At 47.2% G+C, this 16,025-nt stretch overlaps 1 protein-coding gene across 2 annotated transcripts; it reads right to left on the minus strand.

The window, feature by feature from the left end:
- Positions 1 to 1,522: 1,522 nt before the first annotated feature.
- Positions 1,523 to 15,044, minus strand: LOC137156175 (homeobox protein vent1-like). Of its 2 annotated transcripts, XM_067552908.1 has the most exons (4): positions 14,931 to 15,044; positions 4,563 to 5,300; positions 4,144 to 4,364; positions 1,523 to 3,113 (listed from the first exon to the last, which is right to left on the minus strand). In XM_067552908.1, the coding sequence occupies exons 2-4, from the start codon at positions 4,828 to 4,830 to the stop codon at positions 2,754 to 2,756; spliced, it is 849 nt and encodes a 282-aa protein (XP_067409009.1). In that variant the 5' UTR covers positions 4,831 to 5,300; positions 14,931 to 15,044; the 3' UTR covers positions 1,523 to 2,753. The 2 variants fall into 2 exon arrangements, with proteins under 2 accessions (XP_067409009.1, XP_067409008.1); XM_067552907.1 differs by lacking the exon at positions 14,931 to 15,044 and having other exon boundaries at positions 4,563 to 7,351.
- Between the last annotated feature and the right edge of the window lie 981 nt (positions 15,045 to 16,025).

Raw genomic sequence — 16,025 nt, forward strand, 5'->3', positions numbered from 1 at the left:
AAAAGCACTTTCCTGTCAGGGAAGAGGAGGGAGAGAAGAGAATTGGCAGAGGATGAACTCAAAGCCTCTAGCTCTTTCAACATGTGAATTTATTTTGAAGGTTTTGCTCCTGTATCTACATGCAGCAACGTTGGCAGGTAGCCCTTGACGCAGATACACTGAGTCTAGAGAGCTGAAGCAGCAACGTAGTCTTGCCTCAATGGCCAAAAGGGTGTGTCTGCCAATCAAGTTGAACACAATTAAAAAGCTCTTTTAAGAGCCAATCCACACTACACCCTTAGGTCCACATAACAATGGATGGTGGCACATAGCACACTGGGCTTTCTAGCCATTGCACTGTGCTTTACTACACTGATGCAAGCAGACAAGTATGTATGTGCGTGAGCAACACACACACAGCTTACATCAAAGTTCAAGATATAGACTTGACCTAAGATGCAGCTAAAATACTTGACAGTGTAATTGGCCATGCTATAGCCTATGCTCCAATGCAATCAGCTAACCTGGCTTCAATGGGCTTTTTCAATTGTATTAAGCTAACTTGATTAAAAATACATGCCCTTTTGCCCATCAAGAACGGGCCAGGTTTCTAATCAAGTTAAACAATTAAAAAGCCCAATTAAAATCTAACATCTAAAGCTATGCTAATTAGCTGCATTAGAGCATGGATTTTAGCCTGTACCTTTAACAAGGCTTTTCAGTGGTGTTACACCCTTTGCTCATTAGTCATATAGTTTAAATACAGCTGGGGCCACCAGATCATAGACTGCCCTCTTGTATATCACAGGTCGGTAAACAAAACCCACCCACCTCCACACACAGCCCAACAGCCAGAATTAGTTTGAAGTATTAGAGTCCTCAGGACGCTATTATGTCATGCTACAGGCAGAGATATATACTCATTGTGGCTCTAAATAGACATACATGCATGGGGCTCTCATCTCCAATTCCCTAATACACCCAAGATTAGTCTGTCCAAAATCTAATTTCAGGAGGAAACAGTATGGCTATTAGTTAAAGGAACTTTAAAAAAAAAAAAAGTGAAAAAAATCAGAGCAACATTTTTAGAGGGGAGCGATTTTTAAGTGTTTCTTCTGCAAAAATAAATTGGTTTACTAAAAAGTTACATGGAATATTCAGTTACCCTCTGCCAAGTTATTGTGCCCTTTAAAGAGGTATTTTAATCATACTTTAAGGCAAAAATTTTCAAAAAATCAGCAATTTTCACTGAAGTCAATGGGAAGCAAATCCCAGCTTCTCTGCTTCATTTTTCCCCATAGAAGAAATAGTGACATTAGTATTTACCTACCACAGAGCTTGTCTACACACAAAAGTTACACCATTTCCATTATAAGTTTTGTAATTGATTTAAACTGATAAAAAAGCCTGTGCCCATCACACACCAATTTAAAAGTGGTTTAGAGCAATGTAGCTTAATTCAGTAAATTACAAGTTTAACTAAATCAATATAAATCACCTGTAAATTGATCAGTGCAACTATTCTATGTAGACCAGACCTCAAAGAGGGTTGAGTCTTAATTAACATTTGTAAAGCACTTTGAGGTTCTTGAATGGAAGAAGCAATGGAAGTTTAAAGCAGTAATTTATGCTCACAAAACAATTCACTGACTAGCACTTTGCCCCCTCCTGTCTATACCTCCCATAATTTACACACACTCCTATTATAGAAGAACTATGAAGTACTGAGGTCACAAGAAAAGTACATTACTAAGTACTATATAAGTTTTAATTTTCACTGGGTGCAAAAACAGGCCCAGAAACCCTTGGATGAGAATAGGAAAAGTGTACATGAACGCAAGTCACCCAGGAAAGACACAAATTGCGTAACTGCCAACTCAGGAGCAGGAAAGAATGACAAGACAATACTCTTAGTTCCAAACGTGCCACATAATTCTAACTAGGCATTCTGGTACCATATACAATATCAAAAAATGAAATGGTAATTCTGTGTATATGAGCTCATCAGAAGCCATTGATTCATTATATTGCCAGCTTTCTGACTATAGGCAGAGTGTTACTGCCAGCCAACAATTAGCAAATCTGAAGCCTAATTGTATCTGGTTTCTGTGTTGCATATGCACAGGAAAAACTATTAGACGAACAACAATAATCGATTTCATAAAGGATTACTATAACAATACTTCCAGATTGGGTTCTTCACAATTGACATGATTTTGCTATAGAGTAAATGTTTGCATAAGTATGGGACTCCGTAGGGCTAGTCGTGCCACTCTGTCACAAATGAATTTTCTCTCATAGCCTTGCATACATGGTGGGAGTCCTAGTGCAAACAAGGCTGTGTGGCCACACCTGTACACAATTTGCTTTCAGCACATGCTAGCATTGATGAGAACCACAATGTACATTAGTTCCAGTGGAATGCTCCTGTAGACACAGCCTAATTGTCGATAAGGAATTTATAGCAAAAGATCCTTTTCAGCATCCATACACTAAAGGTATCATGATCTAGTCAGAATCCTAGAGATCAGTAAGCTTCAAATTAGACATGGTGGATATAAACCCAAGAATGAGAACTAGAGTGCCTCTCACAGCATTCAATTCAAGACAGACTTTAATCTCATTTAAATACAATTATACTTAATGTAGGTATGAACCTTTATATTTAAACTTTATATTAAGAATATGCATTTCTACATAAGACAAATATTTCATGTACAATCGAATCCTAAATAGTGTATTATATCTCTTTCACATCTGGCACTTGACTTTGGTTATAATGTTTGAAGAGGATTAAATTGTTTGATGTCCATTTTGTTCTGTATAACCGGATGGACAGAGAGTTGTGGCAGAAAGTGTTGGTGGTAAAAACGCAAATCATGTGCCATAAATGGGTATAATGTGTTTTGGGAGTCATATATTTGAAAGGAAGAGTTGAAGTGCAAAGCAGAATTAGGGGTAAAAGACAGGAGTCTAGGTTGCTGTGGACCAGAATAGTGGGAATAATTCTGTAACATATTTGGTAGTGTCCCTTGCTTATAGCCATAGAAGGGATCTGAAGATACGAGTCTATGATGGTGGTCTTGTATTTGCCTCTTAAGTTTCATCCTGCGATTCTGGAACCAGGTTTTGACCTAGAAAAAAAATATAAAGAAATCAGGGTCCTGACTGAATATTTAGAGCATCTGTAACAGAACTCATGTATGATACATACAGCATAGAGTGAATTAAAATAACTTGAATGGAAGCATTGATCTAAGCAGCAAAAAAGGAGATTACACTACATGGAAACCTAACTTTTATTTATGTGCTTTCACCAGGGAGAGAGCTACTGCAAAGAGGAAACTTGTGAAGATCCAATCAGGGGCTTCATTTCTGCTTCCATTTGAGTCATGGGGAAGTCACTCCCCCTCCCCCTCTTCCATGGGAGCATGTTAGGGACCCAAATCTTAAGCCTATTAATTGGGAACAGCCCTTTGATGATACTCAAGGTCGTCAACCAATGCATAAGTGTTTGCATGACTGGGGTCTTATTTAGTAACTCTCAAAGTTTTCCGTCCAAGTGAATAAATATCAAATAAAAGAACATTTATAGTCATCTGATCCCAGCTGTATTTTCCAGTAGAAATGTTTAAAAGCGTTTTAAAATACTCTTCAGACACATGAAAGTGTGGGGTTAGGCTTCTAATGCATCCTGCACTTTGCTCAATGGACAACGTGATGCACAGTGTTTTTAATCCCAGCCTCAATTCACCAAGGCAGGAGTATACAAAAACCGTGCGTTTAAAATAGTCAGTCCGGTGTCTCAACAAGGACGTGCTTTCTAGCAAGCAATTCGAATACCAGTCCCCATCAGCCAGAAATCAGGAGCAATTCTTGTTCTTCTCAGCGCCCGTGCGGTTTTACCTGGGCCGAGCAGCGCCTGTACGAGCCTAAAGTAAGGCTCTCTTTGCACCAATGAGGTAGGTTCCCGCCCGGGGGAAACTGAGGCACCGCGAAAACGCGGGCCCGGCTGAAACCAAAGAGGAGATGGAGGGGCTCAGCGTCGCGCACCAAGGGGCTCGCTGGACCAAGACTCCCCAGCGCGGTGCGCCGCGCCTCGCTCGCCCTAAGCCACCTCTGCTGCCTCTCTGCGGGGGGCCGGGGCCGGGGCCAGGCACTGACCTGAATCTCGGACAGCTGAAGACCGGCCGCCAGCTTCCTCCTCTCCGCGGCCCCCAGGTACTTCTGCCGCTTGAAGGTTTTCTCCAGCCCGCCGGCCTGCTCGGCGGTGAAGGCGGTCCGCGCCCGGCGCGGCTGCGGCGGCGGCGAGGGGACACAGGAGACGGCGCTTTCGCTCTCGTAGCCGGAGGACTCGTCCGCGCTCCCCCAGCCGCCCTCGGGAGCTGCGAAGCCGGAGGGCTGGGTTAGGGCTTCGGGCGGGGCAAAGTCAGCCGGGCTTGTGAGCCGGGCCTCCCCGGCTCCTCCAGCCCCGGCGGCGGGGCACAGAGCCTCTTCCACCCCCCTGCCGGCGGGCCGGCCCCACCGAAGCCGGCCGGGTTCCTCGGCAGGATCGGGCCCTCCTCCGCCCGCCTCGGACTTACCGGGACCTGCTCGCTCGCTGGGCGGCTTCGGGGGCTTGGTGTCTTCCGCCTCCTCTCGGCTCGGGCCGCTGCCTTGGCGCTGGCCCCCGCCCGGGGCTCCCCCTTTGGCCTTGCCTTTGGCCTCGAGGGGGCTCCGGCGGAAGGAGGTGGGGGCCCGCGGAGGAGGCGCACAGCAGATGTGAGGCCTGCCCGCTGCGGGCCTTTGCTCCCCGCTGCCGGGCCGGGCCGGGAGGCAGGCGCTGGAGAGGGTGGCCTCGGCCTCACCCATGGCGAGGGGCGCGGCTGCAAGTCAGGACCGGGGCCCTCCGGCTGAATCCAGCCGCTCCCTGGGGCTGCTCGGGAATGGGTGGGGAGGGAAGGAGGCTGGGTGGCGCGGCGGCCTCCGTTTATTTATATGGAGGGGCCTGGCCTCCCGCGCGGGCTCGTTTGCAAGTGTGAATCCACATCAAAGTACGAATAGGCAAGAGATAACAGCCGTCAGTTAGGAGTAAAGTTCACACGTCTGGCAAATGTCTGCAGCCGCTGGCTCCAGAGAGTCTGCAGGATTGTTTCTGTCCCCTTGAAATGCAAACCTGCTCTGTTCCCCCCCGACAGTCCCCTGGAGGGCCTGGGGGGAGGTAGCGGCAAGGACGTGTCCAGCCACACCCAACAAAAGAGCAGCCAAAGGGCATTTAAAGACACTTCCACTCCGGATAATGGCAGGGCGAAGGAGTTTGATCATCTCCCTTCGAAACCTCGCTGGACAAAAGGCACATGCAATATTTTAAATGGCGTGGATCTTCAAGCATTAGCAACCGCATCTCATTACCGCCATAATCAGTACGTTGCTTAGGGCAGGGGCATGACTGGAGCAGGAGTTGAGTACCGTACGCTTTATTGCACGAAGTTCCGATTCAGGGCTGTGCTATACAACCACAGGAACGTTACGTCAGTCTCTGCCTTTCTAAATGGAGAGGCCAGGTAATCATTTGACATTTCCTCTCTAGGCTGGCGGTATACATTTCACAGGCAAGATAATATCTTTGATTGGACCTTCTCTGGCTGGCCCAGCAAAAGATATTACCTTCCCCACCTTGCCTGTCAAATAGCCGGAGACCAACGGGTTACAACAACACTGCAAACTACATGCTTCAGGTCGGCAAGAGATGTAGGGGATTCCTTCCGAAGGGAAGAATGAGGGGTATTCCAGTAATCGTATAACACAGACCTTTACTATGTGGTCAAGAAAAGTCAGGGGCGGTTTTGTCTATCAGAATCCGGTCTAAGTCTCTATCGCTATCAGAATCCCTTCTACTGTAAATTAAGGAGCAAATGAAATCCAAGTCCATTGTAAAGGTCGTAGGGAGACATTAAAAGTCGGAGTTGGCTTGATTTCCTAGCTCCGGGCTGTATTAGTGCTGGGTTTCTGGTTTAACGAGTACAAATTCAACCCCGCACTGCTCTAAGCTTGAATTTGGCGCCAGTTGTCTGGTCAGAAATGTAGCCAATCTTTCACCAACTCCTCAACGTTTAGCGATCAAAGCAATAAGGACCAGAAAGCTCACACCTCATCAACCCCAAAGTACCCCACTTCACACGTTATTCACACAGAATGGCTTCGCAAGGGGCAGGTAATGTTGAGAATCACCCAGAAATCTAAAAAAATGTAGACGTTCAATCACTGTAAGTATAACAAACGTTGTTAGAAAAACTATCACTGCGATTGCAAGCATATTCTGCCTTTATCCTTTTGTGAAAAAGCATACACCAGGCACAAACTAATCTGCTCTAAAAGACACCGGGACACCATATATTCAGATTGTTCCTAATTAGGAGAGCAAAGGGAAGATATTTTTCCTATCCAACCCTGAATTCTGGTTAATTAGATACCAGGGGGCTGTTCTTACAGTGTTCACGCAGGCTAAAACTTCCAGTGAACTCATTAAATCCCCTGATGAAACCCAGAACTGAAAAATATGACTCAATAAATACTGATCTAATGAGCACCGGGTTTGTTTCTTCTTCATAAAACTAGATTATTGATCTTACTTTCCAGAAGGAAAAAAACCACAAATGACCCTTCTTTCCCGAAAGGCAAGCGTCACTGCAAATGCAATGGTAGGTGAGTGACACGAGTTCTCTTAGTTTCCAATTTCACCTTAATCATCTGCTACTGAGGTTTTAAAACAGGAAGCTGCAGCATATCATCATATTGTACTGCTCTGTAGCACCGATTTACACTACCTATAAATGCATGGGGGCATTAAAGCAGAAATTCGACAGTAAAAGTGCAAGAATCTGTCTTATCCCCACCGAACCGCGGAGATTGGACTAAAGTTGCAACCTGCCCCATTAAACCCACCTAAGGCAGCAGGGCCTTCAGCGCAGATTGCATTGATGTTCATAGATGCTCAGCAGCGCTCCCGTTTCCACTGAAGTCCACGGGAAATGCAGCTGCTGAACTGGATATCAGACCACACGAGGCTCATCTCTGAAGAGGCCTCCTGAGAGGTGCTGAGCTTGCAGCGGAGGGGAGCATTTTAAGTTAAGTTGCTTGCGGGCTCTGTGGGTCCACCCCGTGTTGTGTGTGCAAATAAACCACCGGCAGCAGAGCTGAGGAGGCCGTTTGCCCTGCCCTTCCCTTGGTCACTGTAACTCCTACCTTCAGAGGAAGGTCACTTCCTTTTGTTCTATTTATTTTCCAACCCCAGATAGAAGCAGGTTGACCAGGCTGCCGGTGCCTCCCCCTCCAACAGCTGCGAATACAACCGAACTAGTGTGATTAGAGAGCCACAAACTATGGCACACACCCGCTCCTTGGCCCCTCTGACATGGTAGGTCCGCATCGCCATAAAAAAACGGATTAGCTCGACTCGTGATTGAATCGTGCCTGGCGCCCCTGGTTCTGCACACAGGGGTTGCTCTTTCGTGCATTTGAGAGACAAGACTAAGACTTTAACAGCCCCTTTATTAGCGGCTCCGAGACTCTCCCACCTATGCAGGGCTCATCATCATCAGCGGCTCCCAGCTGCAGGATGGTTGCAGGCAGGCCAGGCTCCGCTGCTCCAGCGGGGCGGGGCTCATTAACGCGCATTACTTCGGCTGTCCCTTTCTGTCGCTGTCCCGCTACCCCACCGCCCCCCAGGCCTCCCACGGGTGCGTGAGCTCGGCCCTGATTGTCCCTGTCTCCCCAGGGGTGGCGTTTTTCCCTTTCCACAGCGCTGTCCCTGCGGACCATCGCTCCCCTCGGTGCGGCTTTTGGGACGGGCCTCACAGCCCGCAGTATCAAAGGAGAACAGGCTCCCTCCGCTTCCGAAGCCGGAGCTGCCTCACACCTGCGTTTCCTCTGCAGCTGTTGTCGCCTGTTACCTCGAAGCTGGGAACCTCTCGAGCCGACTGCGGCAGCTCCACTGCGGGTTGCGTGTCACCGTGGGTAGAAACAGGCGGATGCGCCCCCCGTTTCCCCCTTCTGACGGTTTTAAACAGGCAGGGCTGGGTGGGTTTTGAAGGGCCGATCTTTAGCGTGACTTGGCCAGGAAGAGGTATTGTTTCCGGCAGCTCCTGCACCGCACTGAACCCAGCACCTAAAGAGAGCAAGCGCTCCACACAACTTTAAACCTTACAGGGCATGGTGGGCTCAGACAGGTTGCAAAGCCTTAGTCCCCGTCACTGCATCTACGAGGCAGATCGGCTGGTTGGGTTTTTCCTTCCCCATGTTCCTTACTTTAACTCTGTGGAGAACGAACCCCTGCCAAGGTCAAAGGCTCCCGCACAGACCGGTCAGCGGCTGCGAAATGGTGCTTTCAATAAGAAATACCAGCAGGCGATGCAGATCTTAGAGCCCCTATCTTCCTCCCCGCCACACACACACGTGTGTACCTGGGGAGCAGCACAAAATAAAGAGGGAAAGGCCCAGGCTGAGACCAGCCCACCCTGCATTTCAATAGCCTTCCTGGCCATTACACACCCACTGTCACCCACTCATCAATTACTTAGAACAGATTTTTGAAAGGGGAACAGAAGTGGCAGCCCTTCCAAAATCTGGTGTTTTTCTTCAGACTTGCCCTCCAACACACGAACAGCCTGTGTTCACGGTGTAGTGTTTAAAGACCACGTTAGTATGTCTAACTCCAGGGAGGGGATTAGTGAGCCAGCTGGGTGAAGCAAGTGGCCGCCTGGCCCTTGTGCAGTTATTGCGAGATAGCAATATGAACTAGAATCACGCTTTCCAGCCAATATACATTAAATACATTCACTAAATGCACGTTGTAGACTTCTGCAGGCAGATGGTTATTCATAGTAAAGTAATGTCCAAACTGTGATGGGTGCTATCAAGGCAGGAAGAGGTGCTCAGTAGAGTTTGCAATCTACAAGGACAGGTAGGGGGGCCAGAGAAAGGAGTAAAAGATTTAACAAAGGAGTCAGAGTGATGGTTGGGACATGTCTGGGTAGTTCAATATTTTAATTTCCTTTTGTATGTAAAAACTGTCCCCAGCTGCTCCTCCACCCAGCTAGTGTTGGCGCCACATTTTTCTTTTTTGTTATGTTAATTTCAGCTATTTTAATGGACTTTGAATCTGTAGTGATTTTCTTTCTCCCCCACCCCAGATCCTACCCTCCAGGCAGTTACAGATGCTTGAATTATGCAGTTATGCAATATATATAGGGACTGACCCATTTATAGGCCCCATTAAGTAATATTATTGGTCATTTCTGATATTAGCAATGTAATAAGGACATAGGACCATACATACCCTACAACATACTCTCCATCCCACCAAATCAGATTTACGTGCCCTCTACTGAAGTGTTCTGTGGGTGTTATCTTTGTACATTTCCATTTCCTTTCCCCTAATGCCTGTGGTATATGGCTAATGCCACTTAAATATATCTAACATCATGACTCCTTTATGTAACTTTCATCTCTAAACTCTGGCATTACTATTAAATATAGATTAGATGTCATTGTGGATCACAGCTCTACAAACAAAAATGCTTAGCTCTTTGTCAAACTATCTTATGGCTTTCATGTAAGTGTCCCATGGTGCTTTATACCTGATAGATGGTAATACAATCTGATCTGCACAGGCAAAACCAAATGATGGTAAAAATTGTTAGGATACAGCCTTATTGTAAGCTAATGCAGACAATGCTTACAAGGCCACAGTGGGGAGAAAAGACTAAAACACCTGAAAAGAAGAAAGGAATGAACTGCCTGTCTCTATAACAACTCTGGAGGCTAGAGACTCTCTCTCTCAAATAAATCTGAGATTTTCATGTACTAACCTGATCCTAGCAATTGAAGCTTTAAGAAAAACATTAAATTACCCAGAGATTTAACCAAGAGAGTTGGCACCCGTGTCAGTGAGGCCTGGTCAGATTGTGTGTCTGGATAAATTGAATATAAAAGTTAGATTTTTTTTGTTTCCTGTTCCATGTTCACATTTATATCAGCAATAAACACCTGAAACTGCCACAGATGGCTCATTGAGTTGAATTGAATAATTTCTAACCTCTATTTGTTTAGAGTGGTAGGTCTCTACAGATATGTAATAGCTAGACTTGGGGGTAGTCCTGTTGGTGTATTCTGACAACATGCTCCTACCGACTCAGAGCCTGGGAGACCTGGCACATATGGAGGCTTGCCAAGCCACCTATTTGGTAGCCTCCTCTGCCTGGGTTCAGTGGGTCAAGAGCTCTGGCCTTGTGGTTGGGGATAGGTGACCACAAGCTTCCTCCCACACATGCTCTGGGGTCCGAGCCATCCGGTAGGGTGTGGGTCCTGTGCTCTGTCTGGGCATCTACCTTTCTACCACAAATCCCTCCCCGCTGGAGAATTGGGGTGAACTTGAAGCCAGAGTGGCTGACCAGTTGTGGGGGTGGACAGGGCTGCCCTGGTGCCTTTCCCTTTGGGCACTGGTGCTCAAGAAGCTGATTCTGCCAATGCTCTGGTACCAGTTCAACACCCTGAGCCCACCCCCAAGGAACCTTGGCCAACCTCTAGAGATGATCCTGGAGTTTTTCTGGCCAGGGCCCCACTAGGTCTCTGCAGGGGGCCTGAGCCTCCCCCTGGAGGAGGTCAGCCAAGACCTGGTCTGCATCCACAGTGAGGTCCATGCTTCCTACTTCAGGCCCTGCAGAGACTGCTCTGCAGTGCAGGGAGTCCAGCTGGTGGATGAGGAGAGTGCTGGTGCATGGTTTCTTCTACTGCCTCCAAGGGCTCTGACACAACTGGCAGCTCTTTTACTTCCAGGTGAGGGTTCTCCACTGAGACCTGTCTGAGCTACCAGCCCTGGAAGTTAGTTTCAGAGACCAGGTCCACAGTGGCAGCCCAGGGGAAGGATCTCCTCTACTGAGCCTCTGCTACACAATCCATACCATGGTGTGCAGGTGACAGAACCCCCTTTGGTGCACCGGAGGTTGGTCCTGGCTGGTACCACTAGAGTTGGAGATTTCCTGGAGTACGATCAGAAGGACTGGGTGGACCCGTGGCAGTTAACCAATGAATGGGGCTGTCCACTCTGCACATCCCTGTCATGTGCTTAAGGAGATGAGGGCAGCCTTGGCTCCTGCTTTTCTTGCTTTCCTTGAGCAGGTCCTGTGGGAGGGTGCTGCCTGCCTACCTCCAGGGTGACCAGCTACCAAGTGAGGAAAATGAGAAAAGGTGTGTATGTAATAATTGCCTATATAAGACAAAACCCTGAAAATCAGGACTTTCTCTACAAAATCAGGACATCTGGTCACCCTATGCCTCTTACCCCTGGCCCTCTGGACCTTATCATCAGGCCTCTGCCCCACAAGCCTCCTCGACCATCCCCGACACACAACTTCAGCTGGCTGAACATAGGGTTACCATATTTCAAGTTCCCAGAAAGAGGACACTCCCACAGAGGGGGTACATGCGAGGTGCTGGATGGGATACGTGTGGCAGGGGTATTCACTGGAGGTGGGGGGCAATGTCACACCCTTTCACAGTGGCAGAGCGCAAGCCCATGATGCAGCACCAGCCAACTGTCAGCACCTCCCTCCAGGACCCCATCCCCAGGGCTGGGAGCAGGAACCTGGGTGGGCAGGATCCAGACCAACACTGTGGCTGCAAGGGAATGGGCAAATCAGCTGCAGATGCAGGGAGGGGCCAGTTGGGGAGTGGGCCAATTGGGGTTCTTTCTGAGCTGTAACGACTGCTCTGCAAAAATCCCAGACATTGCCTCTTTTTTTATCCCTGCCTATTGTCTGGTCAGATTTTTCAAACAGGCAATGTCTGGGGAAATCCAGATGTATGGTAACCCCAGCTGAACACCATCCAGGCAGTTTGACTCTAACCACACACAGGAAATGCCCGTATAAGCTCATGCTTCATACCATCCACTTCCTCACCCTCATCATATCCTGCCTTGACATCAAGTGGCAGGACATGTTGCCACCTAAGGAGGTCGAGGAATCCCAGTGGGCCAGTTGGTACTCCAATTGGTCCCATGGCCTGCTGGGGATATTAACTGGTGCCTTTTTCATGGAGCTGTGAGCATGGGCAAGTACCTGTCATGGTTTATGAACACCCCTGACATCTGTATTTTCTGCAGCAAGAGGGAGACCCATCTATGTAGAGTGCATCAGGCTGCAGTCCCTCTTCCGGTTCCTCCAGAACCTCTGTGCTTTTCCCTGCACCTCTTCTCTATGCACATCCCAACCATGGCCCCTTAACCTCATCAACCTCCTTCTGGAGATGGCCAAGTCAGCCATTCATCATGCCAGGAGGAGGAAGCTGGACAGGGGTACTCTGTGACAGTGGGGCCAATTTCTGGTCACTTCTATGTTCAGGCCTCCGAGCAGAGTTCTTCTGGGCAGTGTCCACTGAGACCTTAGATGTGTTTGAGGAGAAATGGGCGTTATCTTGGGTACTTTATCTCTCGTTATTAATCTTTGACCTCATTCCCGCTCCTGTTTTTTTTTCATTTGTTGTCCTCAGAATTCAACAGTAGCCTGGATTCAGTGGTTCTATCCCCTTAGCTGAGGGGAAGGGCCTACACCCACCAGTCCCAGTACTACTTATAGTATGTATGGATAATAGGAGAGAGAATTCTGTTCTGAGAAATTTACAATACATACAAGGGATAGCATTTATAACCACACCAGTGCTGGTGCTAGCCCATTGGGGGCCCTAAGCAGGAACATTTTTGCTCCCCCCACAACACATACTAATCATTAATAGGGGGGGCCCTAAGCAATTGCTTAGTCTGCTTATGCTTAGCACTGGCTCTGTTTATAACTAAAGCCAAAAGGATAGTATGGGATGCAGCCACCTTCTGAATTCCATTATTTTTGTTATCACTTTACCACTTTTATTCATAAATATAAAATAAACCATGCAAATTTGACTATTCCCTTCACTTAAAAAGAGGACCCATAACTTTCATATACACAAAAATGTAAATAATTTATCCATACAAAATATTTCCCTACCATTTTTTTCCATGTTATCAATATTTAGGATACAGTGGCTTAATTCCTCCAAGTTCAGCTTCAGAGAATCAGCTGTTCCTCTTGTAAAGTGTAATACCTTACACATACAAAACACATTTCAGCTCTTAGGGTTGCATAGAGATGTCCTCAGTTAGAGGCATACAGCACTACAGAAATCCAATCACATCTGGGGTGGAGGACACTAGACAAGAGGCACATAGCAGAACAACAGGAAGGGAATTTTTGACCAAAAATCTGAGGCAAACCCCTAGTTTGTGAAAAGTCCATAGGACAAACATATAGGCCTCTCAGCTAGTACACAAGGGACAAGGGAAAGGAGCTTTTATCATCTCAGCTTTGTGCACAAACCACCTACAAGCCCAGTCCTTTGCTGGGGGAGAGCTCAGTACCAGTAAATTTCCCCAAAGGGACATTATACTGTGGAACCATACAACGAAAGAAATAAAGGGAGCGTTCCTCTCTTTGGTTCCTTTTCTGCCTCAGTTGTCTGATCACAGCTGATCAGTGTTGCACACTGAATCCTGGATAGCAATGTCTGAGGCAACCAGAACATGTCCAGGAGCTGCTTCTGCACCTGATCCCCTCCATACACCCGTCCTTCCAATGTGACTTTGGCTTCCAAAGTCACAAGAAAGCCCTTCACTGTTCACACAGACAGGGCTATGCTCAGCAATGGTCACCCAGAGCACACTCTGTGATCCATCCCTGGAAAGGAAAGTAAGGGCTGAGTCAGCCCAGCAGAAATTGGGCCCAATGCTGCTCCCTGAGGTGCTTTGCTAGTGGGTTCCTTAGGAGCATAGAGTAAGGCTAGAAGGAACCATCAGATCATCTATTCTGACCTCCTGTATATCACAGGCCACTAAACACCACCCCAGCAGCCACAAAGGCCAGAACTAGGCCCAAGTATTACAGCCCTCAGGCAATTAAGTTATTGTGTGAAACAGGCAGAGAACAGAAAGAATCAAGGTGCATCAATACCCAAGGCCCCTGAAGTGAGTGAGATATACCCACATGAGGGTATATATTTTGGGTGAGATCCATGTGTTATTGAAAAGCACACCAAGATCCCTTCTATTGATGCAAGGGTATCGTAGCTTTACTGAGAGAGAGCAATTATATTTCCACCCATAGACATTAGCCCTGGCACATATGGCACAAGAGGAGACACCCCAAAATCCACCCAGTTGAAGGGGCAGGAGCCAGGAATCTCAGAGCAGCTGCTATTGCTGGTTTGGATGGCTGCTGGCCGGGTTTGCTGATCAAAGGCACCCAAACTGGGGAAACTCTCACTGTCCTCAGCTTTTATTGTTCTCAGACTTTCCATGGGAGACAATGAATCCCAATACTTCACTTAGGCACACACATCGTTATCTGCTCAGAGGGACAGCTTCCTTTTAAGTACAGCTGATAAGAAAATTGATCACTGTTTGTAATGCTCACTGCCCCCCTTAGAAATGCTAACAAGTATATTCAGCGAGGCTTTGATGTACTGATACATGCTATTAGATAGTCATTTAGGCATCAACGAGATTACTTGTTTAAGAGTAAATGCCTTTTTGTTTGAAGTACCCGTGAACACTAACCTGTCAATTGGCCCGTCACTCCCTTTGTTACAGTTTGAGACAGAACACCGCGTAACAATGAGGGGGTGCTGCTGTATCCCTGGAAAATATCGCCCCTTTATAAATGCCACCTTTTTCAATACAATTTTAAAATTAAATCGCATGTTTCAAGACGTCGATTTCCCTGTTTGGGCAATTAAATCACAATCGTGGGAATGAACATCATTTTAACACCGGGTTTTGAAAAATCTCATTTAGCTCTTTGAAAATGAATGACCAAAAGATTTCCAAATCCAGTAAGGTAAATGTAATTAACTACATTGTACAGGGTATATCGTTCACTCACCACACGTCCACAACAGCTGAGGGATGGCCAAAGAACTGCTACACCTTCGCAATACATTATTCAAGCGTGAAAACATAGTTACTAGAGATAATAAATAAGACGTTACCCGGGTTAGAAATAAATCTTTGTGGAAGAGAAAGAAACTTGTCTCTTTGATTACATAATTATTTTGCTTTGGGATTCATTAAAACCATTTTTTGTCGGGGGGGAGGGGGGGGAGAGAAACATTTTTCTTCACTGGTGTAGGCAGCTGAAAGGAAAAGTTAGCTGGCTTTGCACAGAGCATGTACTGAAATCTAAAGGTCTCTCCCTCCCCCTTTCTCTACTCCAAGCCCTCTGGGCTTTTCCAAGTTAATTGTCATCTAATTGCCTATCAAAGGAAGAGATAATGGGCCGCAATTAGATCTAATGGCCCTGTAGTGTGCGCTCTCTCCCGATTAGCACACAGCACGGAATTGCTTCACCTGGTTTGAAACAGGTCCCTGGAGCGGCTCCACAGTGTCTGCGAACAGCAGGGGTCCAACTATTCTGGCCAAACCTCTAATATCCTGGCAAACTACTCTCGCCAAATTGGATAAAGGCGATTAAGCAGGCGCAGGCTGCAGACATCTCTGACATTATTGCCTTGCTAATTAAATCGCGCCCCCCAGCCTGTGGGAACAGTAATTGATTGGCAATGGAACTTGGAAGTTACTACCAGAGCGATTTGGTACTCCACTTTTCCCCTTCGCGTCTCCATAGTACCGAATCTCCCGGTCGCGGAGCCGGCTCCGGTGCACCAGAGGTGGTGTAAAAAGCCGCTGGAACAATACATGCGGTTTCGCTGCGCTGCTTTTTCAAAGTCACAAGTATTAAGCTCACTTCCACTCCCCAAATACGTTACTTTCCGCAGTACAGACGGACACCTTTACTCACGGGCACCGTGCTCTCCCCACTGCAGGACTTGATCGCTAGTTATTGTGCATGAATTAACGAGTGAAGAGACCAAGGGGGTGTGTGTTAAAATAAGGGACTTGCTCAAATCTGCTGGTGGAAAAACCAACCCAATCCTCTGCAGGGTAATTCAGACACATTGGAGTTGCTATCAGTCCATGT

The sequence above is a fragment of the Emydura macquarii genome, unplaced genomic scaffold, assembly GCF_026122565.2.
Source record: "Emydura macquarii macquarii isolate MOO-44397 ecotype Brisbane River unplaced genomic scaffold, CSIRO-AGI_Emac_v2 contig_1390, whole genome shotgun sequence".
NCBI classification, from domain to species: domain Eukaryota; kingdom Metazoa; phylum Chordata; order Testudines; family Chelidae; genus Emydura; species Emydura macquarii.

Coding starts and splice junctions, on each gene's coding strand:
- LOC137156175 (XM_067552908.1), bottom strand. CDS start 4,830: ATGGGTGAGGCCGAGGCCACCCTCTCCAGCGCCTGCCTCCCGGCCCGG. Junction 4,365..4,562: donor CAGCGAGCGAGCAGGTCCCG/GTAAGTCCGAGG, acceptor CCGGCTTCGCAG/CTCCCGAGGGCGGCTGGGGG. Junction 3,114..4,143: donor TTCAGCTGTCCGAGATTCAG/GTCAGTGCCTGG, acceptor TTTTTTTTCTAG/GTCAAAACCTGGTTCCAGAA.